General features: G+C 40.8%; 1 protein-coding gene across 1 annotated transcript in view; it reads left to right on the forward strand.

The window, feature by feature from the left end:
• Positions 1–11,142, forward strand: part of AQP9 (aquaporin 9) — a 41,734-nt gene extending 30,592 nt beyond the window's left edge. Inside the window, exons 5-6 of the mRNA XM_019732309.3 lie at positions 2,848–3,065; positions 9,243–11,142. Coding sequence (XP_019587868.2) covers positions 2,848–3,065; positions 9,243–9,417 — 393 coding nt within the window. The 3' untranslated portion in view covers positions 9,418–11,142. The remainder of the gene's footprint in view (positions 1–2,847; positions 3,066–9,242) is intronic.
• Positions 11,143–20,940: the final 9,798 nt, after the last annotated feature.

Consider the following 20,940-nt stretch of genomic DNA (forward strand, 5'->3'; position numbering starts at 1 on the left):
GGACAGGGAGGATGGGAATTATTAAGCTTTACATGTATACATTGACTGGAGCATTTAGCTGAGTCAATAAGGGCCCCAGGTGTGTCTCAGAATGGACTTTGGGGATGGGTAAGAGTTACAGGGTTTCTCAGGGATCCTATTTTTCCATTCAGTCAAGCCCAATTTATCTTATAATGAAGAAGATGGGATTGGAGTCAAGAATTGCTGAAGAAGAGTTAGAGATTTCTCCTGTGAATTCAGGTCCTTTCTATTGGAGGCAAAAGAGAAACAATGCTGACTTACTCTCTCAAACCCTGGCTTGAACCGAAAAGGACAATGTCTTGGTTCCTTGTGATTTGGACCCACAGCCATCTCCCTGTACCCTCAGTCTGTTCTGAGAAAGTGAGGAACAAGGTGATGCCTCCAGTCCCTTTACTTCTGCGCAGACAACCCTTCTTCACTGAGTCCTCCCGCAATGCTGTCCTTCTTTCCCCTCTGACGAGTAAGCTGGCCCCAGGATATTTCTGGGTCACCTTATCTCAAATTACTAAATTGTTCAGTTCTAAATATTGTTCAAGCATATTCTATAATTTAATTAACAAACAATCATTCTTTCAGCTAATAAATAATTACTGACACCTACTGAGCCAGGTACCGTTCCGTGCTGTTCTTCAAAGAGTTCAGGGCCTGGTACTCTGAAAACGAATAAGGTCACTCTCTTGCAGGGTGGTAATGGTGGTGGTAGAAGTACTAAGAATGCAATGAGAGCCTAGAGGCGGAAGCTTTTATTCTGCTGGGAGAGTAGGAGAGCTCTTGGGAGAACAGGTCTCTTTGAATGCAAATTCTCGTAATATTATTTTGGGAAGCAGACGCCATGATGAAGAGCTTAAACTCTAAAATCAGTTGCCTAGTTCTCATCTGGATTCTTTTGCATAAGAGCTGTGGGCTCTTGGGCAAAGTTTCTAAACCTTTCAACCCAAGTTTCCTTGCCTGTAAACTGAGAAGAATAATAGGATTTATTTCACAGGTTATTCTGAAGTTCTAATGAGATAAAGCCTATGGAGTGCCTGGCACATAAGTGTTTAGCAAATAGGCCCTATCATTTATTTCTCTGTTAAAATAAAATAATAGTTCAGAAACTTTAGAAAACAGAGTGGGGAAAAATAAGCAATAAACCCCCACTTCAGAATACTTGTTATCACTGTTTGTATATTTTCCTACAATTTTCCTTTTATGCATGTTTTTAAATGTAAAATATGCACATATAATTTTTATTTAATAGCATAAGAATTTTTAAATGTTACCCCTTAGCTTTTATATTTATTGGCTATATAATAGAATATAAAGTGGGAACTCCATAATATAGTGAGCCCTTTCCTTATTGATATGTACTTAGGTGGCTTCCAGTTTTTCAGTATTACCGTGTTTCCCCGAAAATAAGACCTAGCCAGACAATCAGCTCTAGTGCATCTTTTGGAGCAAAAATTAATATAAGACCCGGTATTATATTATATTATATTATATTATATTATATTATACCTGGGATTATATTATATTATATAAAACCAGGTCTTATATTACAGTAAAATAAGACTGGGTCTTATATTAATATTTGCTCCAAAAGATGCATTAGAGCTGATTGTCTGGCTAGGTCTTATTTTTGGGGAAACACGGTATAAATACAGTTGACCCTTGAACAATGCAGAGGCACCAACTCCTGTGCAGTCAAAAATCCATATATAACTTTTGACTCCCTCACAACTAAACTACTAATAACCTACTGTTGACTAGAAGCCTTACCAATAACATAAATAGTTGATTAACATATTTTATGTTACATATATTATATACTTTATTCTTACAGTAAAGAAAACTAAGGAAATGTTATTGAGAAAACCATAAAGAAGAGAAAATACAATTTAAATTATATCCATGGTGTGGTCTTCAAATATCCAATGGGGTCAAATTGAATAAATAATTTTTGTGGTTTTTTTAAATCCATAGTGCTAAATTACTGCTGAATTTCTTTTTTTTAAACTCAAAGCTGAACTATTTTAATCCATATTGAACTATTGAACGCATTTTATTAATGTATAACCATTTTTTAATAGTTAAACATTTATCATTTATATCCCTCTCACAGTGATAACCCCCCCCATCTACTACCCCTCTGACATCGGATACAACCATTACACTTCCACTGTCTCTATTCCTAATGCTATACTCCACTTCTTGTAAATATATATAAAATATATAATATAAAATTATAGTTGACATTCATTATTGTTCAGCTTCAGCTTCAGGTATACAGTACTGCTGAATTTCTTTTTGAAAGTATGGTACATGTTCAGTTCTACTAGAAAAGCTAGAGAAAACCGGTGTCATTTCCCTAACATTTAGTATTGTATGCATTTTCCCATTACATATTAGTTTTTCCTGCTTACTTGTTTCTTAATTTTACTTTTCTTTTATGAATTTTCAGTTCACTTTCTTTGCCCATTTACCTATTGATGTCTCACTAATTTGAATAAACCTCTTTGTGCATTTTTCCGGCCTGCAGTTTGCTTTTCAGTTTAGCTGGGTAGTAATTTAGCAGGATAGTGTAGTAAAGATAACAGTCTCTAGAGCCAAACTCTCTGGGTCCACATCTGATTGCCACTAAGTGTGTGACCTTGGACAGGTAACCAATCCTTAAAGAATGATATTACCATCCACATCTAAGCTTGCTGTGATAAGAGCCTCTGGCACAGTGTGCTCACCCAGTATGCAGTTATTACTAGATTTGTTTTTAACAAGAGGGGATGAATTTTGAGCTGGGCAAGTGGGCAGAATATAAGCTAAACCTCTTGCACATTTCTCCTCCCCCAGGTTGTGGCCACCATGTTCCTCCTCATGATTGTCTTTGCCATCTTTGACTCCAGAAACTTGGGAGTTCCCAAAGGCCTAGAGCCCATTGTCATTGGCCTCCTAATTGTTGTCATTTCTTCCTCTTTGGGACTGAACAGTGGCTGTGCCATGAACCCAGCCCGAGACCTGAGTCCCAGACTTTTCACTGCTTTGGCAGGATGGGGATTTGAGGTCTTCACGTAAGTAACAATGGTGGAGGGGGCAGAGAAAGTGTCATGTGCTTTGAATTGGGATCCAGGAGAGTGCAGGTGGGAGGGTGGAGGTCAAGTGCATACTCTGGCCATGAGTGTGGAAAGTTTCATTGGGGATTTGTGATATGGGGTGTGTGTGTGTGTGTGTGTGTGTGTGTGTGTGGCAGAGACAATGAGATAGAGAGAAAGTGAGAGAGAGACTGTAGATAAATTCAAAAGAGATACTCCTGTCCTATATAATAATGATGATTCCTCAATTGTTATATGTTTTTATGTGAATATTTTGATTGTACAACTTATCTACAGATTCACTTTGTGACAAAGTTAGGACTAGAATTTACATCTTCCTATACTACTACAGGGCTCTTTCTAGTGAACCATGAATGAAGCTAGTTATGCTTCATTCATTCATTCAACAGATCTTCATTGAACATTATCTATGCTGTGGTGCTAAGCAAGGAAATTTCAAAATCAGCTAAGTCACTTACCTTGCGCAATGTTAACAAGTGCTCTGGCGACCCCCAACACAAAGTGCCGAGGAAACACAGATAAGGGAATAACCAGCTCTGCCTGGGGAAGTTGGGAAAAGCACCACTGGTGAAAGGAGAGCTGAGTTGGATCTTGAGGTATGAGTAAGACATTCCTGAAAGAACAAAGATAAAAGAGAGCTTGTGCAGAGGAAATGGCAAGATCCCATGCTTTCTACTTCAGAATGTGCTGAGGAAATATGCTAACTGTTAGTACCAGGCTCTCAGGACAAACTTTGCCCATTAATTCCTTCCCACTTTTCCCCCATAAAGTCACAGTGTCTCGTTCCCATGCACTCATGTCATCTCTCTATGGGAAAGGTACTTTGGTTCAACAGGAAACAGGGCTCTAACATGGAAAAAGAGAAGAAGGAAAAACACATGGAAACAATAGTCGTTCAATGTTTGCTGTGAGAACAAAAGACTTGAGTGTCCCTAAATGCTGACCTGCACAGTCATACCCACGTGATGATTTTATTTAAGTGAAAGTTTGTCCTGCCTTCACAAGTAGGAGAAACAGCTATTAAAATAATGGACACCATTTACATCACCACCACAGATAGATTGAGAGCTGCTAGAGTACAAGTATCATGAAGATAGGGACGTCAACACCTTCTTACTGCTGTATCCACAGTGACTAGAATAAGGCCTGGCACATATAAAGTCTCAATAGAACTTACTGAATAAAAGAAGAGATAAATGCTATGCACCAGACATGTCCTAGAAGATGAGGGTTATAAGAAGAATCAATCAATAGTCCCATCTCTAAGAAACTAATAATACAATGAATTTTCTAGGGCAGTGATTGTCAACCAGAGGCAACTTTGCCCCCAGGAGCATTTGGCAATGTCTGGAGGTAGTTTTGGTTGTCACAGTTGGGGAGGGTGGGGACAGAAAGTGTTACTGTCATCTAGTGGGCTAGGAGGCTAGGATACCAGGATATTGCTAAGCATCATACAATACCGAGGACAGATCCCCACAACACAGAATTATTTGGCCAAAAATGTCAAGAGTGCCGCAGTTGAGGAGCTCTGTTCCAGAATAATCACCACTAGAACATGATAAGACTGAACAAAATGTCCTCAACTTGAAAAGATCCTTTGTGTTCTTCCAATGGAGAATCAAAACATAAATCCTAAAGAGCTCCTTATTCCCAGAGCCCAGAATTAGCCTATGAGTTTCCCTTAATCTCAAGTTCCTGAATATCACCAGTAGACCACTGCCCCCATCATCAAGTCATCTGTTACCTTCACACAGGTCCTGAGAACAAAGATGCCCCAAGGTGATCTGTTCTCCCTTTGTGCCCTGCTTTGTGATTCACCCAAAGCTCTATGAGTGAGGGTGATTCTAAAACAGCTAGAGATCTTACCTATTCTCTGATTTGCTAAGTATATGGTAGGTGACCGTGTTTGTGAGAGAATGTTCAATCACCTAATGCCAAACTGAGCTCCATATCCCTTGTTAGCGTCAGGGTCTTTTCCCTTCATGCATTCATTTATCCATGCAGCTACCTAATATCTTATTCAAGGCTGTGTACTAAAGATGGTTAAGACCCAGTTGCTGCCCTTCATTGTGTTATGTTCTATTTCAGAGGGGTTAGCATAGCCTCTTACGCAAGTTGAAGCCAACAAGTGCCATGAAAAAGATTTGACTAATTAACTCCAGGAATTGAAAGTTTGCATCTCCAAATTTAGGAATCATGGGGATGGGGGGGGGCATTTTGTAATATATGGACATGCTTAAATGGTGGACAGAGAGGATATTTCAGGTGGAGAGGATCCAAAGACAGAATGTTAAAATAACAAGCGATCCAGTCTAACTGGAAGGGTTAATGAAGAAGTTTGGAAAGGGCAATTGGTGGCAGATCATAAAGGTCCTAGACTCCCAGAATGAAAATTTGGGGGTTTTTCTGCTCTTTATTCTGTAGGTTATGGGGAGCAGCAAAGGAATTAGGGCAGAAGTTTGACATGTTTAGAACTTAAATTTAGCAAAATTAATCTGGTATCATTATATAAAATGGATTTAAAAAGAGAGAGTAGAGGGGGCAGTAACAGCAGGGGTAGAAACCAGTTAGGTAAGAGTTCAGCTGGTTGGTAATCCTCACCCAAAAGTTTCTCAAGGAAACCTTTGAGGAACAGCAGTCTCCAAAGTGTCCCTAAAGTGTCCCATCCTTTCAAGGTTCTATATCCAAGGTGAGCATCTCAGTAGATATCCTAGCTTTGATCCACAACCTCAGATAAAGCCAGGACTGCCTTATTCTCAGATCCTCACTTGCTTCTGCATGGCAAACTGAGGACGACCGGGGAGTAGGATACCAGAAGGTCCGACAAGGGCAAGAGTCAACAGACCCTGGGTGACCCTTGTTTTCCCCTTAAATATTAGGCTGTTTCTCATCCAAGTTCTCTTCACAAATTCGCATTAAGATGTTAATGACTTGATAGATGAAGCATCTCAAGGGTTAATTTTTTTTTTAAGTTTACCCAAAGGAATAAATCCCTGATGTTGGTACCTTAAGTAATTAACACATTTTCCTGGCATCCCCAAAATCATAGTGTGCAAATGACCCTGTGTACATGTAAGACGGGTAGGCAGGGAACCACATCTGAGATGCTCCATTTATGACTTGCGACCATGCACAAGGTATTCAGCTCTGATAGAAAAAGGAGGGTCCATCCAGGGAAAGGAGAACATGTCCTGGCAGATATTTTGGACTCTAATCTGTTAAATGACCGTGAGAGATTCACCATAAAATAGTGATGGAAGAAATGAAATGATGGGCCAAATAAGGTGGCTTATACTCTCTTCATGTGCTCACCTGAAGAGAAGGCTCCTAGTTCTTTAAAACCCATGTGCCTCTCACAGAAACTTCCATCAGGATTTGGAGGTGTGGGAAAGGGTGCGATCAGAACAGCAGAGTGCTGGGAGGGGAGATCCAAGATGGCGGAGTAGATAAACACTCTGCCTGCGTCCTTTGGTGAGCACATTAAAGTTACAACTAAATTACAGAACAATCAACCTTGAGAATCATCTGAAGTCTAGCCAAATAGAAGTCCTATAACTAAAAATATAAAGAAACCACACTGAGACTTGGTAGAAGGGGCGGCAATGTGGAACGGGCCCCAAACCTCTGTGTGGTGGCTGAAAGTCAGGAGGGATATCTTAGCCACAGAGGTTCCTCCCAGAAGAGCAAGGGACCCCAACCTCCACACCAAGCTCCCCAGCCCAAAGTACTGGTACTGGGAAGAGGAGCCCCCACAACATCTGGCTGTGAAAAACAGTGGGGATGTCGACCATCCTAGAGGGACGGAAGGCTGCAGGAAACCCAGACGTCCTCTTAAACGGCCCATGCACAGACTCATTCGCCCACAGGCACTCACCCCGCTCTGGTGGAGGGATGGTGACTCGCGGGGTGTCAGAGGCATACTGGGGCAGACTGAGGTGTGTGGCTTCCAGGCGAGGCTGGAGGACAATCTCCATTTTCCCTGTGAGGGGTTATCCTCCCATGCAGCTGGCAGGTGTGTGCCATCTTTTCTGTGTTGAGTCCTCTCCAACAGGCCAAATCTGAATCTGATTGGCCTGGTGAGCGCTGCTAGAACTCCACCCAACCCAACACCAAAGGCACTTTATTGAGAGCCGCCAGCCCCACCAACACTGTGCTCTTTCTTGGAGAACTATAGGTATAGGAGCCTGGCAGCCCCCAGGTGGGCTGCAACTGGCCTCAGTGTGCTCTGAGACTTTTGCTGAGTCACTCCAGGCTCAATACTGGCACCAAACCAGAATTTACATTAACCTGATGACCACAACTCTTCCAACTCCAGTGACTCCCTGAGACCCTGCCTTATCCAACTTGTGTACCACACGAGGCTCTGTTAGTGACTAAACCTTAAGGAAGCCAGTAGGTAGCAACAGGCCTCAGAGTGTCTTGGCTTTTGCAGAGCAACCCCAGGTCTGGTACTGGTAGCAGACATCCTTGGTTCACAGTGTGGCCTCTCCTACATGCCTTCAGTGTTAGTACAGACAGTGTACAACTGTGGATTACTTTGTAGCTCCTACCAGGTAGTCCCAACCTGGTCAAAGGCAGTGGGTGACCTGGGCCTGCACCCACTTGAGAGACCCTCCAAAGAGGCCCCAGAAACAACATACTTGGAGGTTGGCTTCAGACCACAGCAGAGCACCATCCAATTAGCCCCACAAGCAGCACATACAAAAGACAGTCTCAACAGGCACAAGAGCCCCCTGGGGGGAATCCCACTAAGTGGGATAAGCTCCACCCACTACAGCAGCCCATGAACTGTGGACGTGGCTGAAGCTCACAGCCAATCAGCCTGAGGGCCAATCCCACCCACTGATGTGCCAACAGCAATCAAGAACAGCAGACTCTAGGTCCTCTCTCCCATGCAGTAAGAGTGACATCTGGTGGTTGCTGTGCTCAATCTCAGTGCTCTTCCTTCCAGCCTACATTTTATGACCTAAGGTTTATGTGCTAAGAAGAGTGTTTGGATGATCCAGGTGAAACTGAACAGATGGAAGAATGAGGCTCAGAGGGGGGTACACTTGCCCGAAGACCTTCTAGACAATCCTGAGATTAGAACTAGATCTCATGAATCCTAGGACAGACTTTTCGTTTTGTGCTTATTTCCTTTCCTATCCTTTCTTGTCAAAATTTGATACAAACAAAAGGCCCTATGGAACATGTGTTGTAATTAAGGATAATAATAAAAAGCACAGCCAGGAATCCTTCCCTTAAATAGAACACTATGAAATCCTCATGCATGTGAGTGTGCTCCTCCTGTTTCCTCTGCCTCCTCCGCATTTTGTCCTGAATTATTTTTTTGTTCATCATTCCCCTGCTTATAAAAAGTTTTATCTCAAATGTATATACCCGTAAGAATATATATTGTATAGTTTTGCTTGCTTCTGAGCATTCATCATCCTTTCTACTGAGTTATTTAAATGAATTTCCTGCTTCCACAAAAGTTGACAATTCACAAAGGCAGCTGCTTTCTCCCAGAACTATACCTTTAACATAATGTACTGATGTGGAGAATTTCTGGAGGGGAGAGAGAATCATAGCACACTAGCCTTACCAGAGAGTAACATTAAGTTGTCACCTCAAAAAATAGCACTGAATTAAATTGTATTTAGTAGGTAATATATATTCTGCTTTTGATTTTTTTAATTCATTCATTCATTGACAAACATTTCCTGATTTTTATCTTATCATTGCCTCACAGACCAATGATGTCCAGGAATCTCTCCATATGTTACCATTTGTAATCCTCAGGACTCATTAATTCAGGAGGAGTGAAAGGCAATTTCTGTATAATCAACCTGAATTTTCCCTAGATGTCCTCAATTTTGATCATGATTTCAGGGATGATATTTTCTGAAAGGAAAAGAAATGGGACATATTCTCTCACATGTACTAATAGGATAATGGAATGGATCATCTGAAATCAGGTATATTGGAAAATTTATGATTATGGTTGCAAGCTATGGTGAGTTCCTTTATACTTAGCTCTTGCTGCGTTAAAATGGAGCCACGCACATGAGAAAGACTAACTGGTTAGTGACTGACTAGCAGTAGTACCAGGAAGAAGGCCAAGTGGTATATCACTTATTTCTTGTTTGATTTCAGAGCCGGAAATAACTTCTGGTGGATTCCTGTAGTGGGCCCTTTGCTTGGCGCCGCCATTGGGGGTCTCATCTATGTTCTCGTCATTGAAATCCACCACAAAGACCCTGACACAAACTTCAATGAAGAACAATCTGAGGACAAACTAGAGAAATATGAACTTAATGTGGCAATGTAGTGTAGTGTGCTCGGTTCTGGGTTCACAATTGGTTGAGCTGGTGTTCTCTTCAGGAAAGATGGCATCCAGGTGTCTGTTTTCATAAGACTGGGGTGGATCTACCCAGTTTTCTCTGCTAGCCACGTGGTACATCTAATTGGGAAAACATCAGAGTAAAGTTTTGAAAACACTGACCTCTTCTCCACCAGTTCTCCCCTGCAGAATAGCAGGACGGTCTTCTGAAACAGCCTTCTCTCTTGCCCTGTTTACTTCATCCTTTGATGGAAATTTTTGTTACTGGGTAAGCACTATTACTTGGAACCTGGACCATGGACTTATTTGGATGGTCTCAGCTGCATTACCTTAATATTATCACCAAAAGCCTTATTTTCAAAGCCACAAAGGTTATATTCTGAGTATCAACCAAAACTAAATTGAAAGACGAAACAGTAGTTTCAATTAACATATCTGTGGAACTAATGGGTTAACTCTCTAGCTATGTTGTGCTACTCTAATTGTATAAATATTTATATTCTCTAAACCTATGGATGTAGAAAGCAGTAGAACCCAGCTAGAAAGCACAGAAGGACATTGTGGCATTCAGAAACCTCAGGAAACATGATAAATTTGGGAAACCAAATGGAATTTTTTTAATGGAAACCATTTATCAGATTAGTCTTGCTCTTTGCATTTTTTAGAGGGCACCAATTAATTTCCTGGTCTTTGGTATATAATAACCTAAAATATAATCATATCCTCAGTTATGAAAAATACATCACTCTGTATTTTTTAGCTCAAATGTATTTTCCTAATTGCCCACGTGAGGACAGACAAATGACAAGTTAAGTCAATGATTGCATTCATCCATTATTCTGTACATGCCCTAGAAACCAAAACTGAAAGCCACTGACTGGCTCCTAGCCTAGTATAATCTTCAGTAACGGAAGGTATCTGAAAAGGTAATATACCTGGGTTTTACAATCCACAAAGCATTTTTACCATATTATATAATTTAATCCTCACAGTGACTATCTGAGGTAAACACTATGCTGCCCAGTTTTCAGATAAGAAAACAAAATCTCAGGAAAGTCAAATGAGTTGCCTAAGGTCACGGGGAAAGTTGAACATCATCTAATGCATCCTACACCTTTCAGAAGATCAGTAACTGGCTGAGAACCTTGGCTAGCCCTTCCTGGCTGACCACAAGAAGTGGGATTGGCAGCTATCAGAACATGCACAGCTGGACAAAATTCTCCTGGATCCTAAGATGTAATGACCTTCATTATCTGGTTTTATTCCCACTGTTCCTAATGCACTAACAAAGGAAAGAGTTAGTGATTTGATCAGATTTTATATCTGCTGAAAAACATAAGAAGGCTTCCTTTTCTAGGCTACCCTTGGTTTAGCTAAGTCTTGATTTTCCCTCCCTGCCAATCTCATACATTATATTTAGGGAATTTTCTCTGGGGTAGGCCCCTCCCTGTGAATCCTCCAATCGGTATCACTTTGGTAAAAAGAGTATGAGTGATAAGAACCAGAGAAATTGCTCTATATCAAGTGATGCACCTTCATACTGTGAAAAAGCCCAGAATTCCCAACTGCTTTGTGATAACAGAACAACAAAAAGCAAAGGTGAGATGTCTCCAGTGGCCTATATTCTATAATCTACTGACATAAGGAATTTTTTCCTTGTTCCAAAACTTCGTAGCTAGTTCCTATTTTAAATAAAATTGTTTTTTGTTTGTTTGTTTGTTTGAGTTCTTATAAGTATTAAGACTGCTAAGTACTGAGCTCAGAGGTTGTCTATCCTGTCCACAAATTGAGATCTCCTGGGGAGCTTTTAAAAAAATGTTAATGTTCAGTTGGTTGTTTGTAAATAACTCAGGTCATTCTAATGTACACATTGACTTGGTTAAATTACACGGGTCTCAGTTTTCTTTGAGAACCAAGTCCAGTGGTGGCCAGGTAATTCCCAGTAGGATTCTCAATCCTGGCATCCTCATGGATTAGAGAACAATGTTTCCCAATAAGGGACAGTTTTATTCACTTCCCACTCCCACGCACCACTCTCGGAAGGGGACATTTGGCAATGTCTGCAGACATTTTTGGTTGTCATGACTCAGGAGGGAGTGTTACTGGCACAGCTGATGGGTATAGGTCAAGAATGCTACTGACCTTCCTACAATGCACAAGACAGCCCCCTCCCCCACAATAATTATTCAGCCCAAATTGTCTGTAGTGCAGAGGTTGAGATGAGGGTAAAGGGGATCAAATATGCGGAAAGAGACAGAAAAGTGATGGAAAAAGAATTGAGTCTGGGTGGTGAACACGCAATGTAATACATAGATAATGTATTACAGAATGTACACCTGAAATCCATGTAACTTTGCTAACAATTGTCACCGCAATAAATTTATTTAAAAAAATACAAATGCCATGTTGAAGGGAACTGTTATGGTGTAATGTACATTTTTGTTCTCTAATAAGATCAGAAATATAAATATTCTTAGGAAAAAAAGAGAAACCCTGGATTCCAGAAAAGGCGAGGAGAGGAATAAGAGGAGATGTTGAAATCCTGGGCTCTGAGTCAAGTTCTGCCAAAAACAGATGCCGAACAAGTCAGGAACAGTCCCTGGGGGTGGATTATAATTATTAGAGGATGAAGCAACTTAAAATTTGAGATTTCAAGTTGGAGTGCAAATCTATGATTCATTCACACAGGTGTTCACTGCACACTATTTGGTGATTAACGACTAGGATTACAAAGAGGAAATGTACACATGGAAACCAACCCAGGAAGATATTTTTAATGGGGAAAGAAAACCCTCTTACTCCAGACGCTCACACTGAAGTCCTCCCCTCCCTCACTTCACAAGTAGGTTTGCCTGTGTGGAGCTCTTATCCAAGAGAACGTCTAGAAGGTTGAATTATCTGAATTAGAAATCAATTAGATAGAGCCAACTAACCTATTTGTTAACTAGATCCTTTAGGACCTAGAACTACAACATTCTCCTCCCTTGTCAATCCCAAAACTTAATACATGTGTGTATTTTAATGCCAAAAAGAGAATTTCTCTGATTCCCCAACCAGCTGAGATCCAAACTTAACATTTAATGGCGGAACAGGATAAGTGGAGTAAAAAAGTCACATTTTAAAATCTGATCCTTAAGATGGGTTGTTTTCTTTAAATGACTTTCACACATACATACGTGTCTCATTTAAAGTTATGTCAGTGCTCAAAAATATCATCAGGGAAAAAGAATTACAACTTCCAGCTATATAGAATGGTTTACAAGTTTTATTTAACCACAGAACCTATTGTTCAAATGAGAACTTATGTTGTAACGCACAAGTAAACCAGAACTGCTATAGAGAAAGTGGGGAAAGGGATTGGAGTTTCATTCTGCTTGTGATATCTTACACCCCCCTTCACACACACCCCTAACACAGCCCCTGAAAGGTCTCTGAAGAGAAACTGTGTGTGTGTGCACGCACACACATGTTGGGAGATCTTCAGAACACAGTTTGAAAAATCACTGATAAAAGATGGGACAAGTTGTTGATGAACATTTTTATAAAGGTTTTAAGGGTAGAGTGTACCAAAAACTATGTTAGTTCAATCTCAGATAATTTTCCACACTTAATAAATGAATTTGATAGGTGAAACAGAATTACTCGACCCACTAAACATCACCCATAAAGAGATATATATCAATTCTCAAACTGGGAATCTGAGATATCATATTTATTAATCAAGCACATGGAGACAAGCAATGGTAGTCCTGTTCAGGCTTACTGTGTTGACTCTAAGTCTCTATAAAAATTAATAGCTAGCTAGCTAGAGAGACAGACTGATCTATCAAGCTGCAACCTCTTGTTGCTAGAACTGGAGTGGCTCTTGACAAGCTGTCTCTGGGTTAATGAAAGGAGGGCCCCCATATAAACTGAACATGAATAAATGAACTGATTTAGCTGAGAGAATTCACGGAACTATGTGTGGGTGCAGATGCTGCCCAGGCAAAATTTGACTCCATCTCCCTCCAGGGCTCCTTTATGTTTTGTGTGGGCTTTAGGCACTTTTGCCTTCTTGGACCATTTCCCTTAGAAAACTTTTTTTTAAATAAATTAAGTTTTATGAGTACTGGTAATAAACTAGATTGTATATATATATATATACACACACACACACACAAATATATATAATTATATATGTAACTATATATAATTATATATACAGATTATATATACTCACATATATATATACATATATTTATGTGTGTGTGTGTGTGCATATATATATATATATATATATATATATATATATATATATTTGTATGATACGTTTCCATGGGGTACTGAAAATATGGTAGGCTCTAGGCCTTGTGCCACATGAATAAGCTGGCCTTACCTCCTGCTTCGTCCCGCTAGAGCGCTCCCTGGTGTCCCTGAGCTGAGTCACACTATACAGCCTCTTCTTCCTCTTGGCCTTCAACTCCCTGCCTGTGGGGTCTCAGGAAATATGGCCCAGGGACAACTGAGCCCCTAGGTAGGGATGGAGACAGAGGAGAGCATTGGGAGTCCTGGGGGAGAGGGGTGCGAGGAGTACTCCAGAGGCCGGGCCTGCAGCCATGGGGATCCTCTGCATCTTGACCCCTCCCTTCTTAAGCACCCCATTGGGAAAGGAGCCCCCTGAGCTCCTGAGAAGGAAGCAAGGGCGTCTTGGGGCCTGGGCATCATAAGCTCCAGAGACCTTGTAATCTGTTATTAATGCATAATTCTTGTGTAGTGTCTCAGTTTACAAAGCACATTCATATCCAGTATCTAAGACTCTCAGAACAGCCCAGCAAGTAGATTATTATGCCCATTTAGAGATGAGAAAAATGTGGTTCAGAGACCTAAACGATTTGCACCAAGAGTGAAGAGGGGCAGAGGTGGACTGAAAAGCACGTGTCTGAGTGCGGTGACCAACCATCCCAGTTTACTTAGGACTCAGGGGGTTTTCTGGGATACAGGGAGTCAGTGCAAGACGAATTGGTCACCCCACGTCCCAAATTAAGACCCAGGCACTTCCCACCATTGTGCCAATAAATAACAGTAGAGAAAATAGTATACTGCATACAATAGTATAATGTACTCTCCAGCTGGCTGCAACAGTTACCAATGCACGGCCAACATTGTTTCCTCTATCCCCCCTCTTTGTGTCTCTGATTTCCTCTGGGATTATTTTTTTGAAGCAAATCCAGACATGATATCACTGTATTCATGAATATTTAATATGTATATCTGAAAGATAAGAATTCTTTTTAAAAAACAACAACAGACCAGTGTCACAAAAAAATAATTATCAATAACTTCTTAATATAATTAAACATCCAGTGAGGCTGTCCTTTAACTCTGGTGAGTAACAATGTGGAATCTGTGAAGGTTGATGACAGGTGATTTACTCTGATGCCCAGTTCCTCAGAAGAACGTGAGGGGTTTGTGGTGCTAGCTTACCTGTGTTTTGTACCTTTGTATCAGAGTCTTCTACAAGACTTTCACAAAATATTTTCATTTTTATATCAAAAGGAAAATGCATTTGCCTAGTGTTACTAAAAGTAGCCATCTGCCAAGAGTAAAATTATGTTTATGCAGGGAGGAAGTCTTGAATTTACTTGAAATTGTGGAAAAGATTTTTAGTAACTATTATTACATCAAAAAATGCGCACTCCACAAAATGCTTACATTTTAAATGCTAAAATGCACTGTGAAAAGAAACCCAGATTTTTAACATCTATGCAGTGCTGTGTGAGACACTGACTGATTAAGGTAAGCAAACCTAAAAATTTCTAAGCTACTGTAACTTTGTTTGATGCTTCCTATTCATTCATTCATTCATTCATTCATTCATTCATTCATTCATTCATTCACACTTTTTACCCAGAGACTTCAGACCTTTGGAAATAAAGGCTAACAAAAAAAAAAAAAAATGGCACAACACTTCCCAACTTTTGCATAAAGGAAATCACCTGTACCGAAAGGGGATTTTGATGGCTCTCAGTTGGCCATCAAAGTGATATTCTGAGAATAAGATTCTGATCTAATTGATGATACAAAAAAAAAAAAAAAAGACCTCCTGGGATCAAGAAGAGCAGACCAAGCGCTGCCTATGCCGGAGCCTGTTCTTAGCCTGGGGCCAAAGGCAGGAAATAGAGACTTTGCTGCTGAACCACTGACCTTTGGAATAAGGCTATGAAAGAAGTCTGTGTGATCACAGGTTGGAGGCTGTGTGGCTAGTGCTCTAGTTAAGCTCTAGAAACAGATTCAATTCTGAAGTTTTGAGACCCTCTAAACCTCAGTCTCTTCATCCAAAAAATGAGAATGATACTAGCACATGCTTTCTATGGGTTGTTGAAAATATTAAGAAAATGCCTGTGAAGCATAATGCCTGGAATTTACTTCCATCTTCGTGTCAGCTAATTTTCTTATTATTTCACATTTACATATTCAATTGTATATCTTCTTTGCTAACATTAAAAAAATGATGAAGAAAAATCTCCAGGTGTGTAAATTTGCTAACACTTAAATAATTCAAGTCAGGTGACTGACTTAGCTTTAACAATTCTCTTAATATACTCAGGTGCAAGGGACCTACACAAGGCCATGCTTAGTTCATTAATTGCATTGCCTTGGTTTTGGTGAATCCTTGTGGGATTTCTGAACTACAGAACTGTAAGTTAATAAAAATTTGTTGTTTTAAGCTACTAGATTGGTGCTAATTTGTTATGGAAGCCATAAAAAACTAATACAGATGATAACAACCCCAAACACTCCCAAAACAATCTTGACAAAGAACAAGGTTAGAGGACCTCTGCTTCCTGATTTTACAATTTAGTACAAAGCTGCTGTAATCAAGATAGCATGGATAAAGACAGACATTGTGGGGACAGAGCCAGGAGTGCAGTTTCCAGGCTCTCGGCCTCACGTGGAAAGATGCTGGCTCAGGTAGTAAATGGCCATCAACTGTGATTGGATGGCCATCAGCTGTGGCCATCAGCTGTAACCAGTGAGCCTTTGGCCACTAATATAACTGCTGTGGCTACACTAGCAGAAAATGGGGGCTGGCAAGAAGATGGTGGCTGGCAAGCGCAGATTGCACGGCAGAGTTGAGTTGAGTCGGTCAGTTAGCAGAAAAGCGGACAGCAGATTGCAGGTCATGTGAATCCAGCCTATAGTGGTATGACTCCCCTACCTATGGCTCCGTGGGTGTTCCTTTTTGGCCTAGCCACATCCTGCGTTCTTATGTGGGGAGAGCGACCAGAGACCACCCTGCATGACAGACATGTAACTGCGAATCCAGAAGTAAACCTTCACATTTACAGACAATTGATTTTTAACAGAAGTGCCAACACTATTCAATAGGGAAAAGAATGGTTTTTTAACAAATGCTGCTGGAACAACTAGATATCCACTTGCATAAGAATGAAGTTAGATCCATACCTTACAACGTATACACAAATTAATTCATAATGAATCAAAGACTCTAAACATGAAAACTATACGACTCTTAAAAGAAAACACAGGTGTAAATCTTTATGAGCTTGGATTAGATAATGGTTTACACCAAAAGCATAATAACAAAAGAAAACATAGATAAATGGACTTCATGAAAATTAACGTTTGTGCTTTAAAGAACACAATCATGAAAGTAAAAAGATGACCTACAGATGGGTGAAAATATTTGCAATCATATATCTGATAAGGAACTTGTATCCATAATTTAAAAAGAACTATTACTACTCAACAATAAAAGGACAAACAACCCAATTTTTAAATGAGCCAAGGATTTAAATAGACATTCCTTCAAAAAAGATATATAAGTGGCCAATAAACACATAGAAATATGCTCAAAATAATTAGTCATTAGGAGATGTAAATCAAAACCACAATGAAATACTACTTCCCACCTACTTGGTTGTCTGTAATAAAAAAAGATGAACAATAACAAGTGTTGGTGAGGATGTACAGAAATTGGATCCTATGTATACTGCTGGTGGGAGCATAAAATAGTCCAGCTGCTTTGGAAAAAGTCCTAATAATTAAAGCAGAGTTACCATATGACCTAACAATTCCACTCTTAAGTCTACAGTCAAAAGAATTGAAAGCGTATGTCCATATAAAAACTTGTACATGAATCTTCATAGCAGCATTATTCATAATAGCCAAAAAGATAAAACCAGCCCACATGTCCACCATCTGATGAATGGATAAATAAACGTAGTATCTCTATACAATGGAATATTATTCAGCAATAAAAAGGAATGAAGTATTGAGGCACGCTACCACCTGGATGAACCTTGAAAACAATTTGCTAAGTGAGAGAAACCAGATGTAAAAGGCCACATATAGTGTGATGCCATTTATGTGAACTATCCATAGAGACAGAAAGTAGAATTTTAAGCCCTATTTGACAGGAGCAAGGGAGAGAGGAAATGGGGAATGATTGCTAATATTTACCAGGTTTCTTTGAGAGGTGTTGGAAATGTTCTGGAATTAGATGCACAACTCTATGAATAATCTAAAAACCACTGAATTATACACCTTTAAAAGACTGAATTTTATTCTACATGAATCATTTCTCAATAAAAAAGAATGTTATGACCCTTTGAAGAACAATATGGAAGCACTTAGTGATACTAAATATGCATATCCCCTATGACTCAGAATTCTCACTCCTGTCTATACACTTCTTTAAATAATCAATTAGTTGTTTTTTATTGAGGTATAATTAATATACAACATTATATTAGTATCAGGTATATAACATAATGATTTAATATTTGTATGTGTTGCAAAACGATCACTCCTATCTATATACATTTGATAATCAGATCCATAGAGGCATATGCATGGGGACATTTATTGTATTGTTTTTGAAAGCAGGATGTTAGAAACAACCTAAGTGTCTATCACTAGGAAAATTGATAAATGAAATGTGGTGGACAAATACTATCAAACACCACGCAGCAGTCAGCAGCAACAAGCCAGATAAACAGCTCACACTATAAATAGACCATAGAAACAGTGTTGAGTTAAAAATTAAAAAGAAACAGAACACAACCTATAGCAAGTACCACATATGTAAATTGAAAATACATAAATACAATATATTCTTCACCGATGCGTGCAAATATAAGAATATAGCATCTTAGAATGACTAACAGTGGTAGGAGAGGAGACTGGGAGTAAAATCCCAGGATAAAGGAGGAAAATAATAAAATAAAATAGAAGCAAAGCCAAGGACATGCAAATGTTGAGAAGTGTACATGACTGAGAAGTACGAATAACTCAACTCTCTGCCCCTGAGGTCCAAAGAGAGAAAGAGAAGGGGAAAGACAAAAAGGAAGTGGGGTGGGGAGGATAAGAGGGCAGAAAGAAGCTAGCTCAGATAACTCCAAAATTTTAAGAGATTGTCTCCAGGAAGTGGGATTGTGGGGAGGTGTACTTCTCCACCTGTTTCAAAAAACATGTTTAAAAATACTTCTCAGTTTTAAAAGATGTAAAAATGGCAGAAATCTTAGGTGGCTTTTGAGTGACATTTTAGGGCACCATGATACTACAGACAGCCAGAGAATTATAACTAGCATCATTTCCTTGGGTCATTAAAGCGGATTAAAAATGACTGCCTTCTGAAGTGTAACCCAACACTGCTTCTCTCCATTCTTATCAGATTTGTTCTAGCCTTAAATTGACATTTTGAGTCATCAGAGTCACTAGTGACCTGGATCCACTCACCTATCATCAAATATTGTCATTCTGCTGAAAGAAAGGCGTCTAATAGGTGTCTGACTGGCCTTACAATAAAGTCATCTCTCAAATGCTCAGAAATCAGTAAGAGAAGGGCTCTCCAGGATTTAATTCAGGACCAGCTAGAAGAAATGGATGGGATGAGGAGGAGACGCAAGATGGCAGAGTAGGTAAACACCGCCTGTTTCCTTCCATGAACAAATTAAAAGTACAACTAAATTATGGAACAATTAACTTGGAGAACTATCTGCAGTCTGGCTGAACAGAAGTTTTACAACTGAAGAAGAAGCCACATCGAGACTGGCAGGAGGGGTGGAGACACGGAACTGGCTAACCCCAAACCTCCGTGTGGCTGTGAAAACTGGGAGAGACATCTTGGCTGAAGAGGTTTCCCCAAGAGAAGCAGGAACCCCCCAGCCCCACCCCAGCCCCCCCAGCCCAGAGCACTGATGCCAGGAAGAAGAGCCCCCACAACATCTAGCTGTGAAAAACAGCAGAGATTCCAACCATCCAGGTGGGACACAAGGCTGCAAGAAACCCAGTTGTCCTCTTAAAGAGACTATGCACAGACTTTCTTACCCCCAAGGACTCACCTTGGGCTCCAGCGAAGGGACAGCAACTCAGGGGGTGTCAGAGACATACGGGGGCAGAATGAGTTGTGTTGCATCAGGTTGAGGGCTGGAGAACAGTCACTATTTCCCTGTGAGGAGCTCCTCCTCCGAGCAGCCAGGCAGGCAGGCACCATCTTTCCTGCATTGAGCCCTCCCCCCTTATAATCAAATCTGAATCTGATTGGTCTGGTGAGTTCCGCAACTCAGCCCTGCCAACTCACTGGGACCCATCTAATCCCCCCGACTCACTGGGACCCATCCAACTCCCCCAACACTAGAGACACTTTCTCCAAGAGCAGCCAGCCCTACCCAAATTGAACTCTTTCTTGGAAACCTATCAGAGTCTCACAGACCCCAGGTGAAAGTAACTGGCCTTAGTGTGTTCTGAGACTTTTGCTGAGTATCTTCACACTCAGCACTGGCTCCAAACCAGAATTTACATTAACCTGGTGACCACAACTCCTCCTACTCTAGTGACTCCCTGAGACCCTGTCACACCCAACTTGCATACCGCATGAGGCTTTATCAAGGGCTGAACCTTAAGGGAGTCAGCAGGTGGCAGCAGACCTCAGGGTGTCCTGGCTTTCTGTGGAGCTACCCCAGGCTTGGTACTGGTAGCAGACATCCTCAGTTCACAGCACGGCCTCTCCCACATGCCTCCAGGGTTAGCAGAGACAGCAAACAACCACGAATTGCTCTGTAGCTCTTACTATGTAGTCTCTGGCTGGTCACAGGCAGTGGGTGACCTGGGCCGGCACCAGAGCCCCTTGCAAGAGGACCCAGAATCAACATACTGGGAGGTTGGCTTCAGACCACTGCAGAGCACCACCCAATTGGCCCCACAAGTGGCACACCCAAAGGGCAGTCTCAACAGTCACCAGAGCCCACTGGGGAAAATACCACTCAGTGGGGTAAGGCCTCTCCCACAGCAGCCCATAAATTGTGTACATGGCCAAATCCCACAGCCAATCAGCCTGAGGGTCAATCCCACCCACTGATGTGCCAATATAACAGAAGGATACAGACAACTGACACAAAGCACACTCCTGGAGCACCTGGTACAGGTGACCAGGAAGATGGTACCACTGGGCCCCACAGGACACCTACTATGTAAGGCCACCTAGCCAACACTGGGGGAAATAGCAGA

Source organism: Rhinolophus sinicus, chromosome 3 (genome assembly GCF_057876585.1).
Source record: "Rhinolophus sinicus isolate RSI-liver-muscle chromosome 3, RSI-T2T, whole genome shotgun sequence".
Lineage (NCBI taxonomy): Eukaryota > Metazoa > Chordata > Mammalia > Chiroptera > Rhinolophidae > Rhinolophus > Rhinolophus sinicus.